Source organism: Phalacrocorax carbo, chromosome 1 (genome assembly GCF_963921805.1).
Source record: "Phalacrocorax carbo chromosome 1, bPhaCar2.1, whole genome shotgun sequence".
NCBI lineage: Eukaryota > Metazoa > Chordata > Aves > Suliformes > Phalacrocoracidae > Phalacrocorax > Phalacrocorax carbo.
Window position 1 is genome coordinate 150,599,141 of NC_087513.1, and position 20,877 is coordinate 150,620,017.

The 20,877-nt window shown below is 42.4% G+C and overlaps 1 protein-coding gene across 1 annotated transcript in view; it reads left to right on the forward strand.

Moving 5' to 3' along the window:
- Positions 1-20,877, forward strand: part of SH3RF3 (SH3 domain containing ring finger 3) — a 252,941-nt gene that overhangs the window by 155,821 nt on the left and 76,243 nt on the right. Inside the window, exons 2-3 of the mRNA XM_064439770.1 lie at positions 2,658-2,933; positions 9,911-10,006. Coding sequence (XP_064295840.1) covers positions 2,658-2,933; positions 9,911-10,006 — 372 coding nt within the window. The remainder of the gene's footprint in view (positions 1-2,657; positions 2,934-9,910; positions 10,007-20,877) is intronic.

Sequence of the window (20,877 nt, forward strand, 5' to 3'; positions counted from 1 at the left end):
ACAGTAAAATGAAGCTTGGGAAGAGAAAGGGGTTAAAAAGTAAAAAAAGTGATCTGACCTTGAATTGCTACAAAGATCTTGGGAATAGGAAAGCCCCGTCTAGGGTAAGTGATACGGAGCATGCTTGCCAGGCGTGTGCCTGGATCAGCAGCGGTTCAATGAGCACCTGGCAGAAGTCTTGCTCAGTGTTTGATAAATTGTCTTCTACCAGCATGAATTAAAGTAATGAATCTTTTATTTCTAAATTACTACAAGGCTCAATAGTGTTTCAACTTAGTATTTTTTTTTTCTAGGTTCAAATAGGTAATGCAATCTATGCCTTACCAAAGGAGTTTGATGGAATCGTAGGCTTAATCTTTAAAATGCTGAGAAGGGGGGAAAAGCTTTGGTGTCAAGGGAAATAACCATCCAGGCAGAGAGAAAAATATCAGTAGGGTGCTGCCTCTGATTTGGCAGAGACTGTTTGATGCATGCTTTGTTAGGTGGCTGTTGATGTTCTTTCCTGGTTTTATGCTTTGTTATGTTTGAAGGTGCTTCCAAAATACTGGGTACCTTCATTCACATACAGCAAAATCCAAAAGAATACCGAGAAAAAAGCGGAACTGTAAACTGGTAATGAGAAAAATGAGAGCTGGGGACACATCTGAATGAAATTAAATCCCTGTCCAGACAACACAGATAGTGCTCTGTAAAGCCGTGCCTGTTCGATTGCCTCCTTCACTGTGTGGCATAGGCGAGAAGATCTGTTGCACATGCTTTCCAAGGCCTGCACAGCTACTAAAGCCCTTCCTAATAAAATGAGTAAGTTAACGCCTGCATGTGAAGGTGCACTCAGAAACTTACTTTTTGAACAGCGTGGTATCTGCCTGCCACAGCGACCATCTGGCACCCAGAAGCAGCAGGAGAAGGCTGTGCTGGCAGGCAGCGCAGACGGCGGGCTGGTGTTTCTCCTCCTCCTGCCGAAAGGTGCAGGTGTAAGAGCATAAAACCTGCCATACCACAGCAGGTCCATTTAATGCACCCGTTGGGATTGAAAAATGCCTCTGCTTGTTGCTTTAACAAATACCATAAAAAGTCATCCCAGCATCCTATTTTCTGGCTGGGATGGGGAAATGGAGTGTTTCTGTCAGCCCACTCCACCTTCTCCCTGCAGAAAGCATCCAAATGCTATTCTTATACAAAGGGATATCATCCAGAAGTACAGGTGTAAGAAACACCCAGGGGAATACCAGGGTATTTTATTAAACATACCTTTACTTTTTCATTGGCCCTATAGGACACGCCTTTGACATCCAGTGTACAGAGCAGGGAACAGACTACTCATAGGTATATATATGAGTATATATAGGTATACAACAACATATATATATATGAGTGTATATATATGCAACAGAAACCGGTGTCATTTTTATAAGCACATCTCTGAAAAAAACACTCTTATGAAAGGTTGACTGTACATGACCCCTTTAACATCCCCCGTGATACATGCTGCTACATGTTTGTGCTGAGGCTTGCAAGCTGGCTCTTAGCTCAAGCTAAATGAAATAAAAAACTACATAGGATAAAACAGTGATGCACCTTTTCTCCTCCAGTATGGGTTAAAGAGCTATTATAGGGCCAAACCCTTTTGGCAGCTGTGTCCAACACACTTCAGCTCTGTGCAATTCAGCAAGGAGGGAAGCAAGCATCCAGGGAGGGCAAGGGCGAGGGCTACATAAACCGATACTTCCACAAAAAAATAGTCCATGCAGTCACAGCCTGAGTGAGACAATCTTGCACTGGGCCAAAGTGAACACTGGGAAGAATTCTTTACAATCAGGTAGTTTCCATCAAATAGGCTTCTCTTTTTTATCACGCCAAAGTAATAACTTTTTAGGCTTTTTTTTGCTCTTATGCTGTGATTATTTTTTTTTTTTGAGTTTGTTTCTTCCTTTTAATGAGAGTGAAATCCTCAGAGCTGGTTTTAGTTCTAAAAGAAAGATTTGAGGCATTCTGCCTATTCTGCTTTTCCACAGGGACGTTAAATCATAAGCAACAAAGAATATTGTAACTGTTTACAGTAGCCCTCAGTGAGCAGTGTGAGACTCGGGGATTTTGAAAGAAGAGCATTTGGTTACAAAATCAAAAGCTCAACTAAAAGCTTCAAAATCAAAAAATGTTTGGAGTTGCTCAGATAAACACATTGAAAAATTTTCAACTTGCCAACTTTTAGAACTATGTGAATCTTCAAGTTTGTTTTGTTTTATCTTCTGAGCTTCAGAAACCAAAGCAACCCTGAAGGTCAAAATGTCTAATATCTTACATTTAGACATGTCAAGTTTTACTTGTTTAAACACATAGACCTGCTTACATAGGATATTTTGCAAATTAACAGATGCTTCTTGATGGTGTAAGAGGTACCATGGGTTTCAGCTGAGTTTCACGAGAACTGCACTGCCTCCTCTGATGTAACACACTTACCTTCCCAGTCTTACCATCACATGCATCCTAGTTTTCCTGCAAGACTCAGGGTATAATGTTACGTAGCAGTCACCTGCAGTCACTGGGGTAATTTGGTCGTGGATTATCAGTTTGCTTCTAGCTGAAAGTGACTTTAAAAAGGAAATTGGTTCTGGCTCGAGTTTACTTAAAAGGTGTTGCATATTTTGTTTTCCCAGAGTGTTTCTCAGCTTCCCTATGGCAAAGCCCTGTACACCTATGAGGGAAAAGAGCCAGGCGACCTCAAGTTTAACAAGGGGGACATCATCATACTGCGGCGGAAGGTGGATGAGAACTGGTACCACGGGGAGCTCAATGGGAACCATGGCTTCTTCCCCGCCAGCTACATCCAGTGTATCAAGCCCCTCCCGCAAGCTCCACCTCAGGGCAAAGCACTTTACGACTTTGAAATAAAGGATAAAGATCAAGACAAGGATTGCCTGACCTTCACCAAGGTAGGGGAATAGTGGATTTTTTTTAAAAAAAAAAAGTTTTGGAAAGCTACTTCTGTAGGGACCAATGGGGCATGTGGGGTACTGGCAGCCAAGCCTGCAGCACGGTGGTGCTGGGACCGGTGGGACATCTGCCTGGCCTCCTCGGGCAACTCTGCTGAGGGACCCCCTGCACTCTGTTTCTTTCAGCTGGTTGTAAGCAAATTCAGCCCTGTCAGCCTGTCCTCTTATTAAGTGGGACGTCCCCTCATGTAGCGTGATGAAGGTCATTGACTTCTCCCAACTTGTAAGTCCTCCTCCCTGTGCAGGCAGAGCCTGCTCGGTTGCTGTGCAATGTCCCACACGTCAGCCGTGCTGTAGGACTGGGGGGGCGCAAAGTCTCCCCGTGGGGCAAGCCCCATGTTTGCGTCTTTGGGAAATTGCTCACATTTTGCCTAAAGGAGAAGGGAGTGAGATAGCTCGTGCCATGAAGAGCAAGGTTGGTATAAAGCCAGTGAAACTCAACAAGTAGAACTGGCTACGCATTTTCCAAGAATATTGTTCTGTGTGAAAAGCACACATTTCATCTGCGTTGGAATGTTCTGCAAGAATGACTCCATTTCAGGAAAAAAAACTAATGGAAATGTGTCTTTTAATGTTCCTGATTGAATCAGATGTTCTGGTGTTTTAAAATGCCATTCAGCTTCAAAATGTATATTGCATCATACCACATACCAATTAGCAGTTGAAATACACTATCATCATATATCACAGTATTTCCTATTTTAAGAACATAAAGACATTAAAAAGCAGACATTTAAAAAAAAAGGTCTTTGTTTTCTTAAAACCAAAATGTTTAATAAATTCCATTTGGAATGAGAGAAAACTGAGATTGTAATTTCCTCTGGATTTAAAATGTCACATTTCCCATCCTCCCCCACCTCCCCACCTGTTTTCTGTCTCCCCCCTCCTCCCTAGCAATTTGTGTTGACCTTAGATGGGCTTCATGGATATCAAGAAACCCACAGTAAAATAAAGCATATCCCCTAATGTTAATTTATGGCACTGAATGCTGTGGAGAACCTGTTCATTGTCATCTTCTGTTTTATTTCAGCTGTGTCTGGTTGTTATAGTATCACATAAAGCAATAACAGTTATGCTGGAAATGAATACAAAATAGATGATAAAAATATCCTTCACCAGGATTTTACTGACCTCCTCTTTTGAGGCTACTTATTATAGCTAAATGAAATATTTGCAGCATATCATTTTCTCGCCGAATGTAACATCTTTTTCACTCATGCAACATTTCTCAGCAGAACACAATTTCCTAGAATGTATGCTTTCTTATATTTATTTAACAAAAGATTTGTAAGTGCTTTTGCTCTATAGCAAGCAAAGTGTTTGACTGCAGACGCTGCAAACCCTGCGACTACTCAGCCTCTCTGGAGCTGTGAATCTCTGCAAGAAAGTGGGCTGCCTGGTGGGAAGTAGCAGCTATGCATTAACTGAAAGTTAGCCAGAAGTTACCTTTGAGATCCTATCAGTAAATATATATTTGCTGGCACATTGTTTTCCTCACTGCTTGCCCAGAGGTACAAAGGTGACTTCTCTGAGAAGCAGTCTTCCTTGTCTGCATAAGGTGTTCATTGCTTGCTTGATCTAAGAAACTTAATAACTATGGCAGGCAGTTGTGGTCTTATTTTGTTAGAGCAGGTCCTTTCCTAGACACTTTTGTATTTGATATATTTGGTGCCATATATTAGTGTACCTCCCTTACAATAGCTGTCTTTGTATACTGATAGTTCTCATTTTCTTGGCTGTCCAATGTCATTCTCGCATGGAGCATTTCTTTCTGCTGTACAGCTCTACTCTCAATCCCTCAGTTTTCCTTTTTTTCACCCCTCCTGTTACTGTCTGCATCCTTTTATCCCTGATGAGTGCGTTTCCCCCAGGGGAGTTTGGTTTCTTTTCTACTGCTATTTTCTTCTTTAGCTCCTTCTGCTACATGCACTGTCACCTTGTAACTGTTTTTATGTCTTGCCTATTGTTCTCCCTGACAGTGAATAATCTATTTTTCATCTCAGGACTTTACTGTCATGTTTTCATCATTTTTTTTCAATGCTAATTTTAGCTGTCACCTGTGCTGATGAAGGTTGCTGTTTAGCCCACATTTTAGATCATCTGCTGATGCAGCAGAGTCATAAGCACTGCGTTGCTGTAGATGTGATTTGTCACTTGGAGCAATATTCATCATTTGAATGCCTCAGTTTGCATCTGAAGATGCTGGACCTGATCTCAATTTCATTTACACTGTTTGTCCTTTCCTCAGGTTGAGGGGTTGCATTGGGATACAATTTATACAAACTAGTGTAACCTATCTGTGTCCCACCCCTCATTTTAACACTACCAGACAATTGTAATTGATTTTACTTATAAACATATACTAAAGAAGAGTTTCCCTCTGAAGAGAAATTCCAAGAAAACTTAAATGTAGGGATGTTCAGTATCATTATGTTTTGTTGCTCTTTTGCTGGACTTCGTTTTTCCCCTTCCCCTTTGTTATGAGGAAGTCAGAATATCTGTCAGTGCAGTAAAAGAAAACAAAGGAAGGATATTTGGGTTTTATTCTTACTAGTTATGTTCAAAATTAAAATGTCTTGTTGTTCGCAAGATGGATTGCAAGAAAATTGTCTGCTTTATGCTGATCTTTATGAATAATGCTGCAGAGAGCTTCTGCCATTTACCCATTTTCATCTCCTGTAGACACAACGCTCTCCAGATAAAAGGCCAAAGATAAACCAAATATAATAATTCTGTATGTGTAAGTATAAAACTGGAAGGGACAGAGAAATCTCTGTCTTGGGTATCCAGTGCAGCAAACAAAGCTCCAACCTGTCATTCTCTTACACCATGCGGACTGCTGCCCCTAACTCCTCCTCCCAAAACAGCCATAGGTACAGCCGTAGGGGCCCACCACTGTCCCTCCTCTGCAGTGGCTACAAGAAGATGAAGCATCCCAGATCTGCGACTTAACATATTTTTCTTCAGTGTTTGGCAATGATCAGCCAAATCAGCCGGTTAGCAGTTGTTTTGCTCTCCGTAATGATGGGTTCCAGCCTTGTGTCAGCTTTGCACTGGTTTAACTCCAGCAGCTTCAGAAGTGTTACTCTTGATGTTCACTAGCTTGGTTACAATTAGTGTGTGGCCTACAGAGCCTCATTGTATGCCCTTGGCTTATACTTATTTAACTCAGCTTTCTAACGTCTCCTATGTGATAGCCCAGTATGAGCCTGGGCTCCTGCTGTCTCTGTTTTAAAAAATAATCCACCCTCCCTTGGCCTGCGTGCTCTCTGGTACAAGCCGTGCGCAAGAAGGCTCTGCTCTCAGCTACAGTGGTGCAAATCTGGAGTAACTGCATTATTGTCTGTTTGTGTAGTTACTCCAGCCTTAAACTGAGTCCAAATACAGCCCACGGTTTTGTTTTGGTGTTGGACCACCCCCTGCATGCATGAGTTCATGTGGCCCTTTGAAGGCTGAGTCCCAGTGGTAGATGAGTCTCAAACCTGACAAGGTAGCATCAACTGTTTCCCATGCTTTATTGCTCATCACATTTTTAATAACATCAACTATTTCCTTCATTTCCCAACACTTTCATCCCCAGCACACGGGGGTGTTTAACAAGTGTTGTGCCAATCATGGAGCCATCACATCCAACGTTCCTGGCTGCAGTGCAACATCCCAGACCCTTAGTACTCAATTCCAGCAGCATTTGCTGTGTGCAGAGGGACCATCCTGGCAGTAGCCAGCGATTGGGATTCTCGTGCCAGCTGGCAAGCGTCGTCGTCGGACGCACCAAGCACCATGTGGTGCCATGCTGCTATCACTGAGATCTCCCCAGTGCTCTAGCTGGAGTTGTTATCTCTGCAGAATAGCAAGCGCATCTGCTTTGTATTGCTTCGTTAATGGCCGTTAATGACTAGAGTAAAAATCAGGCTGTGAATCATTACTGTTATTGGACACAATTTTGTGCTGTTTTCTCAGCAAAAGGGTTCATTTCTCCATCAATCAGATTGCTTTTTAAGTGATTTATCTCTGCCTTCCTTTCTGATAATGGTTATACACTGGAATTGCAGGTCCCACGTGCCTGTCACAAGGCTGCCTGGCCCTGATGAATAGAGGGAGACTTGAGCAAGCAGGAGAGAGCAAATAATTAGAGACTTTAGCAACAGGCGTAAAAAGAGCATGAGGTATCTGTGTCAAACTACAGTGGATACCATTGGCTTTTGAAATGAGTTTTGAGGCTTGGATTCCTTTATGCTGCCTGGAAATCAATTTAGTACACGTGAAACAGTGAAGTTCAGAAAGTTGAAGTGGTATGCCAAGAGATCTGTGGCTCTTTACTATTCATGATCCTTTTGGGAACCTTTCTAGGAATTTATAAGTAGCACAGCTATCCAACTAATTTAAGGCACTAAAATAGTTCATGTTGGAGCTTTCACCAGCCCAGTCTATAGAATGGTGTATACACTTTCTATTAAAAAAGAATTTCAAAAAATATTTCAGGATTTTCTGTAAATTCTGGAGATTTTTAACATGCTTCTGAAAACAAATTCTATAATGGAAAGCATTGTCAAGGACTTGCACTTTGCTCTCCCACAAAGGTACACTTTTTGAACATCAGCATATCTTGGGATGTGCAGCTATCTGATTTTCTCATATATGACTACATTCGGCAGCCAGACTTGGCAGAGCTAAACTAAGATTGGTGTATGGAAATGCTTCCAGATTTCATAGGTCTGTAGAAAGTAAAGTTAGAAGGGATCTTCAAAGGTCACTTGTTCCCTGCCCCATGCTCGAGCAGGATCAACTCAGGAGAAGCTTTTCCTGCCAGTTGCCTGTCCAACCTGCTCCAGGGTTGGAGATTACACAGTGCCGCTAACAAAATCTAGTCGAGTCTGGGGTTTTAAAGTTAAAAAGATTTTTCTTCATTTCTTATCTTTTGTGTATATATATATATGCAAATATATATATACAGACATACACTTATACGTGCATACACATATGTACACACATACACTCATAAGATTATATACATATACATAAATGTAAAGTAAAAGTGTAGACCCATCACACTTTGGGTTTTTAAAAGGCCTGAATAGCTGAACAAATATAGAAAGTAGGAACACTCATGGCAGGTTCTTGAAGCAACAGAGTCTTTTATTTTCCTTATTTACCCCCGTTACCTAGATTCTAAATTTATGATAATTGGTCTTTTGTCAGAGCATGTGGAAACTTTGCAGAGATGTATTACTGTCAGCTCTTTACATAGATCAAAAATGGTCCGTGCAGACAGGGCTTTGGAAGGGAATGCTATCTGTTTCTTCAGGAAATTAAACGCACAAATTCTTTTTGCATCCTTCCAGCTGTAATAAATAGCTGAAGGACTCAGTCTGTGGCTGTTTCTCTGAGCTTTCCCCTAATGGATCATTCAGATGAATAATTCAAAGGAAAAATTTAAACTATTTCAAAGTGCACGTGTTCAAAATGCACATGTTCAAAAGCTGCAAAGTACATCATACCACATCCCTGTTCTGGTCATTTGCTATCAACATAAATCCACAGTCTGAACATCCTGAATCACAAATTTGTGGGGTTTTTTCTACATAAGAAGTATCTGCAAAAAAACAGCTCCTCTCACCTGCCCAGTTAACACGGATCGCTTGTTGCATGGAGGGTGATAGACCATACATAACTCTTATTTTCCTAGAGTGAGTCGTGGAAATAAAGTGAGAACAGCAGGGAACTCTGTATCAGCTTTCTGGAGGAAGTTTTTCTTCTTTTTTATACGTTTCTACACAGAAATGGAGGAAGATCGGACACCATGAGGGAATGAATGGCATCTCACCAAACTTCGCTTCGCAGCTTCTCTAAGCCCACTCCTTGCCTCTGGCCGTAGGAGATCTGAGGACGCAGGCAGTGCCCTGCAGAGAGGGCTGCCTTCCACAGCCTTTGTGGCAAGCGGAGCTGGCTCAAGGCTGGGTTTAGTATGACAGACGTGGTAGCAAAAATCCAGCAGGCAGACATGGTAGCAGAAATCCATTGACAAGTTGAAAGCTCAAACTGGGAAAACTCAGGGTTTGGGTCTAGTCACCTGAGCTTTTGTAATGACTGGCGTGTTCTAGGTTTTAATTCTATCAAGGGAAACTTTGAGCAGTATGACTCTTATCTGCACTTTGCTTCACCTCCTGTTTTATAATCACAAATAAGTTCATCAGCAGCTAAAATTTTTGTAAGGCCCCTTAGATTAAATATAATATTAAAATGCCATTGATTTTAGAAAACTAATTTGTATCTAAACTGAAGCTGACCCAACAGCTGAATGCAACTAGTTTTTTCATATGTTATCGCTGGCTTTTTACCTGCTTTGCACTTCTACCCCCTGATATTTTTTCTACAAAAGAAAACTGACATTCAGTGCATCAGCAGGGTAGGCTAGTTGCTGAGCACCTCATGCTATACCTTATGCTTCTTGCTGGAAGTGTTTCCAGGACTAGCTGTGCTCTGCTGGTGCTTCCCTTTGAATTGTCTTCGGGAGCATCCAAGCACTGCAATGGGCTTTCAGATGCACAGGGGCAGCTTCACGCTAGAGAGCTTTCTCCTTTGGGTTAGAGGTGACCTCCTGGGACAAACATTCTCCTTGTCCCTGCAATGAAGCCAGGAGTTACCTATTCCCACCTGCTGTCCCCAGGCCTTTGGAGATGCTGGCAGCCGGCATGAGCTGCACCAGTCTGCAGGGCTCTTCAGTGCACTTTGGATGGGATGCCTGAGGTGGGATGCTGGGCCAGGGATGCTGCCGGCCCAAGATTCAGGGAACATTTTAACCTGGCTTATGGTCTCCTCTGTGTACTCTCTCCCTAAGGTGTCATGTGGGTAATTAAAACCTGGCATCTTTCTACTGAAAAAATCTGATTATGTATTTTGTGCATCTCTGATTTTAGGATGAAATTTTGACAGTCATCAGGAGGGTAGATGACAACTGGGCAGAAGGAATGCTGGGTGACAAGATTGGCATTTTTCCTATCCTCTATGTTGAGGTAAGTTTGTAATGGGTGGTGTTGGGTGCTGGTCTTGATATCTCTTGGGACTTTTGTGCCCACAAAGGCAGGACAAACTTGAAAATTCTTAAATGAGAAGGACGAATTATACCAGAATAACTGAAAAGGGAATTTTTTTCCCCATTGCTTTCCCTAAGGCACTTTGAGGATACACTCAATTCAATTTAAAATGATCAGCAAAATGTATGCTGTGAACTACTGTTGAAGGCTTCCCATGTAGCATTTCTGGTGTAATCTCTACAATATGTAGGGAAAATAGGGGAGGATGATTGCAGTTTGGGTATCTTGCATGCACCTGAGGGGATGCAGGTGCTGCTGGCAGGTGGGAAGCAGTGGTGCAGGCTCAGCCATGCCCTGAAAGCACATCCATTTTGGGGGGCACTGCAGGTGTCCCCTGCCGCATCAGGAGCTTGGGCAGCTCCACCTGTGTGCCCAGGGTCTCTCATTCCGTGTGCGCCAGACCCATCCTTGCCCTGAGCTCTTCCCTGCAGTCGTTTCCACGGGAGGCTTATTTCAGAGTAAATGCTGAGATTTCATATCCTCTGAGAAGACACGTTGTGCCACCACTTCCCACTGCTGCACACCCTCCTCCTGGTGCCCATCCAGCTGGTGCCACTTGGGAGAAGAGCTGCATTGGCCAATGGTGGCCCATGGAGGCCCGGCTGGAGATGCTCTGTTGTCCAGGTGCCAGGTAATGCCTTTGTAGAGCTTTCCTCCTTCATGAATTAACCAGGGGTGCAAAGAACAGATGGACACCACACATGTATGTATTTTTTTGAGGTTCTACCACTCTGCACCTGGTACTGTGAGCAGTATTGCCTTGTCTCTGCTACCAGGCGTAGGCTGGTGCCACTCTCTGTAGTGAAGCATCTCTTGTGCCCACAGCAGAGCCCACCCTACTGTGTGTGGCTTTGATGCCTGCCTCCAAAATTACTTCTCCAGATTTCTTAGTTAATGATTTGAGACAGAATAGAGATAATTAGTGCCTGACTACCTAATTATTAGCTCTGACAATGACCAATTTGGAATAAACCATCATTAATATACATTGCGTTCCCACATTTGACAAGAACAATAATAGTAAAACCAGAACGTGTGGGAGCTGTTATTGGGAAACCAGCTGCCTTGTATAAGTTAATGACTAGTTTTCCTCTGTTCTGAACGCGTAAGACATTTTCAGTTTGTTGTGATTAAATGAGAAAGCTGGCATTGTCCCAGATTTCATCCATTTTCCTTTCTCTTTCTTATCCTGGGGGAGTGCAATGTTACTGTCCCGAACTTTGCTGCAGAAGAAGTGAATTGGGGACCTCTGTGCAGCCAGCCATCATCGCACCCCACCACCTTTCCCCAGTTCTAGTTTCACCTGCAGGCTGTAAGAGCTTGCACTGCCTACGCACCACAAAGCATCCTGATCCATCTCCCACCCCTAGGTATCTGTTCTCCTTAATTACTGCTCTTGTAGGGTGAAGAACTCAAAGCCTCAGAGGAACAGCTGTTGGGAATACGTGCAATGTTGTCTCACTGAAGTTCTCCAAGTACTAGCACATCCTGGGTGGCCACAGAGGAGCAAGAGGTAGCATTACGCAGGGTCAGAACAGCAATGCTGGAAGTTTCTAAAGAGATGCAAACAGCCAGGCAGCATCGGGGGAGAAGAATGCACATAGGAATGTGTGTGTGCATATACATTCATACACAGACACATGTATATAAAATAAATTAAACCGTATACACTTACGCATATATTTGTGTATATATATATGCACACACATATATTTTATATGTATAAATTTGAAATCTGGAGACTTGAAAGGCCTTTTCAAATGAGATAGTTGGCTGACATGAGTGTAATACTTGTGCCGTGGTTTGTAAAGCCGAAGGGAAATGATCCTCCAGACAGAAATATCAGCCACCTATTTCATCCAAGCCCTGGTGGATGGAGGCCTTGTTCTGAATATGAGATGAGCTTATGCAACTGTTGGAGTTATACAGTTATGTTGCTGTTGTCAGCTTCAGATGTTGCTTTACATTTAAAATTAAGAGGAATCAGCAGGCCAAAGCCAAAGAAGTTTTGAAATCTCAATGCCCATATTTGTAAAATAAATCCATTAAACAAGTAGTACTTGAATCTAAAACCACTTATTGAGTCTGTCCAAGTCCATTAAGTAGTTTTCAAAATCTTGGCAAAATGTGCAGAATAAGCAAAGCTTAACTCTACTGTACCCTTCCATTTCTGTGAGCCAACGGCCAAAGTGCGTGGGATTTCGCGTGGCATCGGAAGCTGTGCACTCTGGATGGAGCGAATTCCAGCCCAGAGCCCATCTCTAAGGACAGGCTCTAATGTTTCCAACCGCTCCCACAGCCCACAGAAGAGCTCTTATGCTTGCTACATATGCAAAGCATTAGTAAACAAGCCAGTCACTTCAAAGATCTTAGAGCTGGGCATCCCAGAGCTACAAACATATAGGGGATATAATCCTTGTTGTGGCCCCCCTTTGGTGAGACTTTGTCCTAGCAATGTTCTACCGTACCCCTCACAGGGACTCTTGCAAGAAATCCTTTTGCAAGTACTCTGTTACAAAGCATTTACATGCATAAGCCACCGCAGGGCGGGAAGGAGGAGTGTACTGCAGCCTTGCTGGGTGATCAGCACATTCCTCATCAGGACCCCACTGGCCTCCCAGCACTTGGGCTTGTCAGCTTGCCCATGTAAAACCTGCCGTGTCTCCCTAGGCTCCTTCATCATTTTTCCACCCGTGCTTCCTGAACCTGAGAGTGGTCCACTTCTGTAAAGGATTCGGTGCCAGGGAGGGCAACTTTTAGAGCAAGACTGTAGTGTCACAAAGCAGTGGCACAAAAAACTAGCCAAAGACATCAAAATGTAACTGCTTCCTGCAGTGTTTTAGAAAGTCTGTGTCTCAGCATTGTGTGTAGTTGTCCATATAGCCATATAAGTGTAAAGCAGCATGGATTTTAAGCTTCATTCCTGACAAGTGACCAGCAAGGGTGCTTGCATGCTTGCTGTGTCTCACAGCTCTCTGCGGAGAGGCTTTTTGCCGCCTCTGTAGTGTCATCTCCATCCCAACCTCAGAGAAGCTACAATCATATAAGGAATAAATATTTGCAGCTCACAATGGTGACTTCTACAGAATGAGTCACACACAATATGTTCTGTCAGGGAGAGTTTGCATTATTTTTTTTTTAGTTACTTTCTTGCTGTCCTTCATCTCCCGTAGAAGTAATTTGGGCTGACAATTTATGTTTTAATTTGCCTACAGAAAAAAATACTACATAATCAAATTGATTCTCAAGGTGCCTTCTGTCCTGAAATAAACACCTTATTAATAATCCTTATGGTTTGAAGTTGCATTCTTGCTGGGAGGAGTTTTGGACCTGCAAGGAATTCAAAGTCTTAACTAAATTTCTTTTCTTTTACTGTCTTCAAGCTATCCCCTTCATTCTTAACAACTGCTGTTATTATCTCTGTTTGGAAGTGGTAAGTGTTGTGCTGCTATGTGTAAAATTGAGAATAATGATGAATAAAGTGTGCCCTAGTAGATTTAGGTGTCTGGGAGTGAAATCTGAGAGCAATAGTGTGCCGAGTATTTCAAGGGATGCATCCTGCCTGGATGGGCAGGAACTGGAAATTCAAAAAGCTGAGCTGTTAGACCAAAATTTCTGAAGCCCCCACTGCAAAGAAGTATTGACTGAGATCAAGAAGCCTTACGAGTCAGTGGTAGAGCAAGGCAATTATGTCAAGTGCTACTGTGACTGTAATATCAGCAAATTACAATTGATGAAGTGCCAGCCCATTGTTATAACGTTTTATGGCATCAGGGGCACTGAAAGCTGTGATTAAGTAATATTAGGAGTTTTAAAATTCTTTTTACAGAGCAGTGAGGCAGGGTAATGGGGATCTTCTTCTGTTCTTCACAGTCAAAAAGAGAAAAAGGTGGAAAGGAGGTCTGGGAAAAAGAGGGAGGAAGAGAATGGGCAGAGCCAGTGGTTTCAGTGCCCTACAGCACAGGTCCTCAAGACTCCCCAGAGACCCAGGGGAAAAGAATTCTTGCAAGTCAGTGTTTAAAAAGAGTTCAGCCAAAACAAAACAAACAAAAATATCCAAAGCATTTCTTAAAGAAAACAATGATTTTTCATTCCACAATCAGCTTTGCAGAGCAGAGCACCACATTTAACAATTTTGTGCTGTACCACTGGATTGCTGTACCACCAATCATCCTAAAACAGCTTAACCCGTGCAGGGGAACCTGAGCATGTTTACCAGCATCCTAGCTGTGGTCATTGAATAGAGTCATGCAGACCTATCTACCCAGCGGAATTTGTCCTTAACTGTATAACTATGTACTTTGCTGAGAGTAACCTTTAGTTAGCCTGCATATGAATGCAAACAGTTGAGAGTTTAGTGTGTGTGTGTGTCTGTGTGTGTGTGTTCAGTTAATCTGATGACTTGGCGGGTTGCAAGAGGAGATGCAGGGAACGACTCTGAAGAGAGCAAAGCCTTTCCCGTAGCCCAGCCTATAGACCTGCTTGACTTTGGGATTCTTCAGCATTTTCCTGGTGGTGTAGCCCCCAGTCTGGCATTCAGTCTCGAAGGCAGATTTTGTATTTTTTTTCTCTGTATGCAGACTCTGTATGCAGCTTCCCATCTTAGCCATTTCCAAATATCCTGGCATCCCCAGTGGCAGTCATCACAGTTATATTCTTAAAAGCTCAGGTGTGTGCATGTGTGTATTTCTAGCTCTAGTAGATGTTTTGACCGTTTTCAACAACATCAACAAATACTTGTTGCCCTGTCCACTTCTTGTCTATGTTTTCTCTCTCCTCAATCTGTTTGGTTCTTCCCTTCAGCTGCAGGACAGATGGGTCCCTATGGGACTCTCAGAATGAATTCAGCCTTGATGTCTGACTCATCGTTTATATCTGTATGGTCTCTGTGGCATCATACTCTGCACCTTTCAGAGCATCCTTTATGAAATCCTTTCAAAAAAATAAGGAGCATTAGACAAGCATTAGATGGCGGTGTTTGTTGAGTGCCCTTTCCAAAAAGAATTCACAATCCCTGTTTTTAAGGACTGTCAAAAAGGTTCGTTCTAGCCTTGCTGGTATCATTTAATGCTAATGAAAACGGAGGCCTTTGAAAGGTGAGTAGAAGGAAACTAATGTAGATGATTTTAGAAAAGCTGACTTACTAAATCTCAGGGGAGAAAATTCATCCCAGTAGTAAGTAGGTGTAACACTAATGAGTTAAGAATTATACACGTTAACATCAGAACTGATTTTTTTCTGTTCTCTCTCCTTCTGTGTGTCAGATAAAAATGGAATAAGAACTTTGTAAAGCTGACAATATTGTAAGCTCTAAGAGGTGTTCAGCTAATTTCTGTTGAAAAGCTTTATTGATATGCATTTTCAAATTTTGTAATTACATTGTTTTAAGACTTTCATCCCTGCACCTTCATAGTTTCTAAAAAGTTGGTCCTACTTGTTTTCCTCTTGCATAGAATATGGTAGAATATTCCAAGATACATTTTGGTATCGGATTTCTACGTGAATGGAGTACAAAATGCAGTTTCCATGCTTCACATTTAAATTGAAACATGCAGAAGTTGTTTTGTAGGCTGCAAGAAGGACCTCAGTAAGAACCTGTTTACCTACTACTACTTTCACATCAATCCATGAATAAAACTTACTGATTTAAAGTATTGACACACACATATACAAAGTAAAATAGTTTAAAGAACTTCAAGTAACTATGATGCCAGTCAGGAAAACTAAGGTTACTAGAATTCAGAAGGGAGAAGTTTAAACATACAATATATAATAATATATAATAATATATATTATATATACACTCACACATTATTTTTGATCTCTGGCCCATCTTTTCAGTGTAACAGCTCAATTTATTCTTTTCCCTGTAAATAAAGAACATTTTACTCTTTGTTTTAATTTCCTATGTAAAATGTAAATTAGCATAACTTTGGGAAATTTTTTTTGTTTAACTTTTAAGTAATTTATTTTAAGTCTTCTGTTAACTTCTAGCATCCTTCCGTGGTCATTCATGCACATTCTGTAAGACTCTCCTCCATCTTCAGGATACAAAACTGAGCTGCATTGTCACCTTTTGACTTAAATGCCAAGTTTCCCCTGCGTTAGATTAGCTGGGCTCTTCAGCTCCGTAGAGCTTTTCTAATCACTCACTCCCCTCAGGCTGGGTCCAGACAAGTCGATGCAGGATTGCTTTCTGGTTTCTGCATCAGGGAACACGTTCCTCCAAAGTTCATCTCGGGTGGGTGCCACAGAGGGGAAGCCTGCATACGGAGGTAGGGGGGAGTTCTGTCACGTTTGAGTCAGCCTCCAGTCCAGACAGGCGTGAGACCTGTGGTGAGCCGCAGTGAGAGCCAGCATGTAAGCTTAGACATAGCAGTAGGTTGTGAAAATTTTCCTTTTGGGAATTGACAGTTTTAGTTACAGACCTTTTCTTGCTTGTCCTCCTGCCTACTTTCACATGAGTGAAATCATAATTAAGTTATTCAGATTTATGTGTTATGACCAATCTTCCTATTAATCAAAACCACATCCAAACTGTTATCACCTCTTATTGTTTCAGGGACAGTTAAGCAAGAAATTGGCCAGCTGTCATATTCAGGAATATCTTCCCCACCCACCCCCCATTATGAGTAACATCTGAATTTCCTAGATTTTATTTTGTAAAAATAACTCTCTAGGTTTATTTATAGAAGGTTTCCAGCCCAGCCAACTTAAGCTCACAACCTTGGCAAATAACCCCATTTCATGAGTCTTTCAATAGCGTATATATCATTTTCATATCTGTACGGGGCATTTTTGAAGCACTGCCTCCTAGGTGCCAAAAATTCAAGTGCAAATTAGGTACCTAACTAAGATGGACTGACTTCTGCTCTTGATCTGATAAAAAGACTTTGATCTCTAGCCACAGTCCACTCAAGGACTTCCAGCACTTCCCCTACAAAATCCAGTTTCCATCCTTCCCAGTTCAAACTGGGGACTCGCCTGCTCCATTTTGCATGTGCTGCCACTTCCCTGTGCTATCAGCACACAGCATTACCATCAGCTCTTCCCCTTACCTCCAAATCTCCTGAAATACGCTTGTGCTTTAATACATGTTTTCCAGTCCTGGGTGCAATCCTGTCTTGTTTCTGTTATTTTTACACTGACTTTTGGTTTTTGCCTCAAAGTTGTTCTCCTGTTATGGTACTGAGGTTGCTTTTGTTATAAAACAAACACTAGTGCTGACCCTCCAGCTTCTCTGGACAGTTCACAAACTGTTGTATCTTACTCGACATTTTCCCTCATTTTAGTGTTCCCTTTCTCTTTATTGTCCTTTCATCCTTTTTTTCACTGTCTCTTTTAAACTTCTAAATTTGCAGTTGGATGGTGGGTGAAGAGGCATCTGCCGATGTGCAGTCTTACTGGCGAGTCACAGCAAGAAACAGCAGCAGCAACAGGACAGCGGTTCTGACCCCAGTAGCATTTTTGAACTGGGAAATATTCTTCCAAACCCTTTGTGAGACCTTGCAGGTCTCTAGGTACAGTTCATCTGACCAACAGTAGATAGATCTCTATGTCTGAGCGGGTTGTCTGGATTCCCCCATACCATCGAGAGACACAACCAGGTGCTTGTAAGGAGAGAAATAGGCACTGCTGCTTAATGGAGACATCTAAAACATGTCAGATGAGCCTACCTGTAGAAGAACCATTTTTCTCTTCATCAATTAAGAGGGGAAGGCAGGGCTGCCAGCTCCAGTCTAAAGGTGGGGGAGCTACTCATCTTCTGTGGTTGCTCAGGCTCCGAGTCGGTTCTCTGCCTGTTGTGAAAGGGAAAGAGGCCCACAATGCTCATTGAACATAAACTCTGCCATTTCACCAGCAAAGTGTATCTATGTTCAAGTCAGTTCTTTGATGCTATAGGCAATAATTATCGATTTCCAAAAGTACCCATCTGTCATATACCAATCAATGTTTGTTCTGATTTTACTAGACAACCTTAAAACTTCCGTGTCTTTCAGAAGCAACGAGGTGCCCTGAATGAATAAGCTTCTGGCAACACTTAGACACATGTGCAGCAAATCTTGGGGAGGCTTAGGCGCACTCTTTGCTACCCTTACTTCCTTATTCTGCTCCTGGGATAGCTGAGGCCTGCCACAGGTGTTGAGGAAGTCTCTTCCACAAAATAAAAGTAGATGTTCATGTGGTCCTGCGATGTTTCAAATGGAAAGATACCGCAGGCAAAGCATCAGTCCCTTTGGTCTCGCATCTACTCAGAAGGAACAACTAAATAGATAGCGCATTACTTGAGGTTAGCTTTTGTCTGTTCGATTGTCAACAAAAAATCTGGACTTCCCAGCAGTGCTCAGCAACCTCCTAGCACACAACCGTTGGAGTGAAATGTTTCAGCAACAGCACAGGTTTCAAGAGCTAGAAATTAGCATTCCACACTGAGAGTACCCTCTATCCCAGGGCCCTGGGGCGGCTCTAGAGCACATCATCAGTAATCCACTCTCTCTAGAGGAGGCATGAGAACAGGGCTTTTGTCTTTTCTAGCCATTGATCACCTCTGACAGCTTCTAAAGATTGCTTCAGCACTGCTGAATTCCTGGGATCTTTTTCCTTTTGAAAAGAAGGTATCTTTCAGTCTCACTTACCTAGAGCTAATGCATGAATGTATGTTAAGAAGCTATATGTCTACAGATACACGATTTGTCTAGCAGTTAATTAAAAACAAAATCCTAGAGGATTTCATTATTTCTCACACAGGCATTCTTCATTTTGTTTCCTAGTGTCCTTGTTAGCATATGTTGCACATCTTAATTAGCTTCTTTCTTGGGGAGCTTTCCTGGTGCCATAAAATTCTGAGAGTGCTCTTCAATCCACATGTAGCCCCAGGTGGAAGGTGCAAGGGCTTTGGGAGGTGCCCCTGGCAAACTGGTTGTCTTCTCTGTCCATTTGCTGGTGTCCATAGCCCTCTGAGCAGAGGGCAAAATGTTTCCATGTGTCAGCCACAGCACTGGTGCTAAGGGTGTCAACGGAAAATTAGTCCAGTGTTAAAATCCCAGCCTGTGAAAGGACCTGGAGGAGGTGGAAGCACACGTTTTGGTTTGCTGTGCTGTGGTGGGTGGGATGACCTCCATCAGAGGAACAGGATGGGCAACTGATGTCAGTGACACTGTAAATGATTTGCCAGGGGGTGCCTGTTAGAGCCCCCTCTGGTCTCTGTTTTCAGAAGATAGCATGTTACATAAACATTATTCTGCCACAGTGAAGAGTCACAAAATGTGGTTAAGCTTGATCCTTTAAGCTTTTAAAGAGGAGTAGTTTCAAGAATAATAGTTTCCTGGCAGGATGAAGCTATGAACTGTTTTTACCTCTTTTCTGACTTCTTATTGTGGTAGCTCCTGGAATGGTCGAACTGTCTTTATTCTCAGCACAGAGAGACCCAGGAGTGTATGTGTGTGCTGAACGCATGCTTCAAACAACAAAAATAACACATGAAGTTGATTTTTAGCCTAAAAATGTCATTAGCTATGCCAAAACCAGATGTTTGAGTTAAGTCTCAAATCCCCTAACATTTTGTTAGGTGTTAGAGCTGAACATTGAGAAAACCAAGTTCAAAAGACTAGAGGAGGAATCAGTACAAGCAAATTAAAAACTAAAATCAGAAACAGGGGGAAATAGTTGGAATTAACTTGGGGATCTCTATATTTTCCAGATTTTCTGTAGAACACACAGGATTCTTGAAGGCTCACCCCTTTGTGTTTAGTCTATCCTGTAGAACAAATTATGTACAAGTCCTTGTTTTTGCTTACTTTGTTCCTTTACAAAGTAGACCAGCCATTGTTTATTTTGTGTTCTGCTGCACCATTTTTGGGTGTGATACTGGTGTTATTTTAATCTGACAAAAGCAAGGACTGCTGCCAAAAGGATTGTCCTGCTTTTTCATCATCTGCCTTCCTTGTTCCAGGACTTCCAGACATGTGGCCGCACGCTGAGATGGATCAGGGAATTCACTCTGTTGAAAGCTACTCATTTAAGTTGTCGGTGCTTTTTCACTTTCCAGTCATATCTGTTCCATCATCTCATTTACTGCATAGCCACATGAACATATGCTGATACGGGGCAGAAAGTGGGGAGATAGGAAAGGAGGCGTTTGTATCTCATGCTCACTGCAGGAAAACATGACCAGGCAGCAGCCCTCTCCCATGGATAGTCTGCAGGCAATGCTGCTGTTGAACTGCACTCTAAGCCATCACGTCAAAATGGTGAGGTGAGGAACGTGGGGCTTTGTGCAAGCAACCTCCTCTACCTCCTGGTTATCCCTCAATTTATCTAATTATTTTATTAAGTTATAATTTTATGACAAAGCAGCACTAGGTACTCTATAAAAAAGGTTAATATTATTAGCTTTGGTTTAAGTAAGGCTGGAGGGAATGTCCTGCTCTAAATCTGACTTTGAAGTCTTCCGATCTGTTTAGACACAATTGAATCAAATTGACAGGAAATTTCATGAGAGAGATTTTCATAATAGAATTTTTCCATAACAGAATTTTTCTGGAAACCTTAGGAGAAAGCAGGGGAGGTGCCAGAGCATTCAGGCAGTGGTGGACTCATGGTGGAGGTACTGTCCTCTTGCCCTGTGGCTAAGGGCAGGGCACTGAGGGAAGAGGTAGCTCTCCCTTGTTTCTCAAGAACAAAGCAACCCTACAGAAGGAGGGAGAGCACTGCTGGGTCAGGCCCTACCCATGTTGCTGTTGGTGGGGAAAGTAAAGCTCAGTGTCAAGTTTCTTGATGGCGATTTCCCT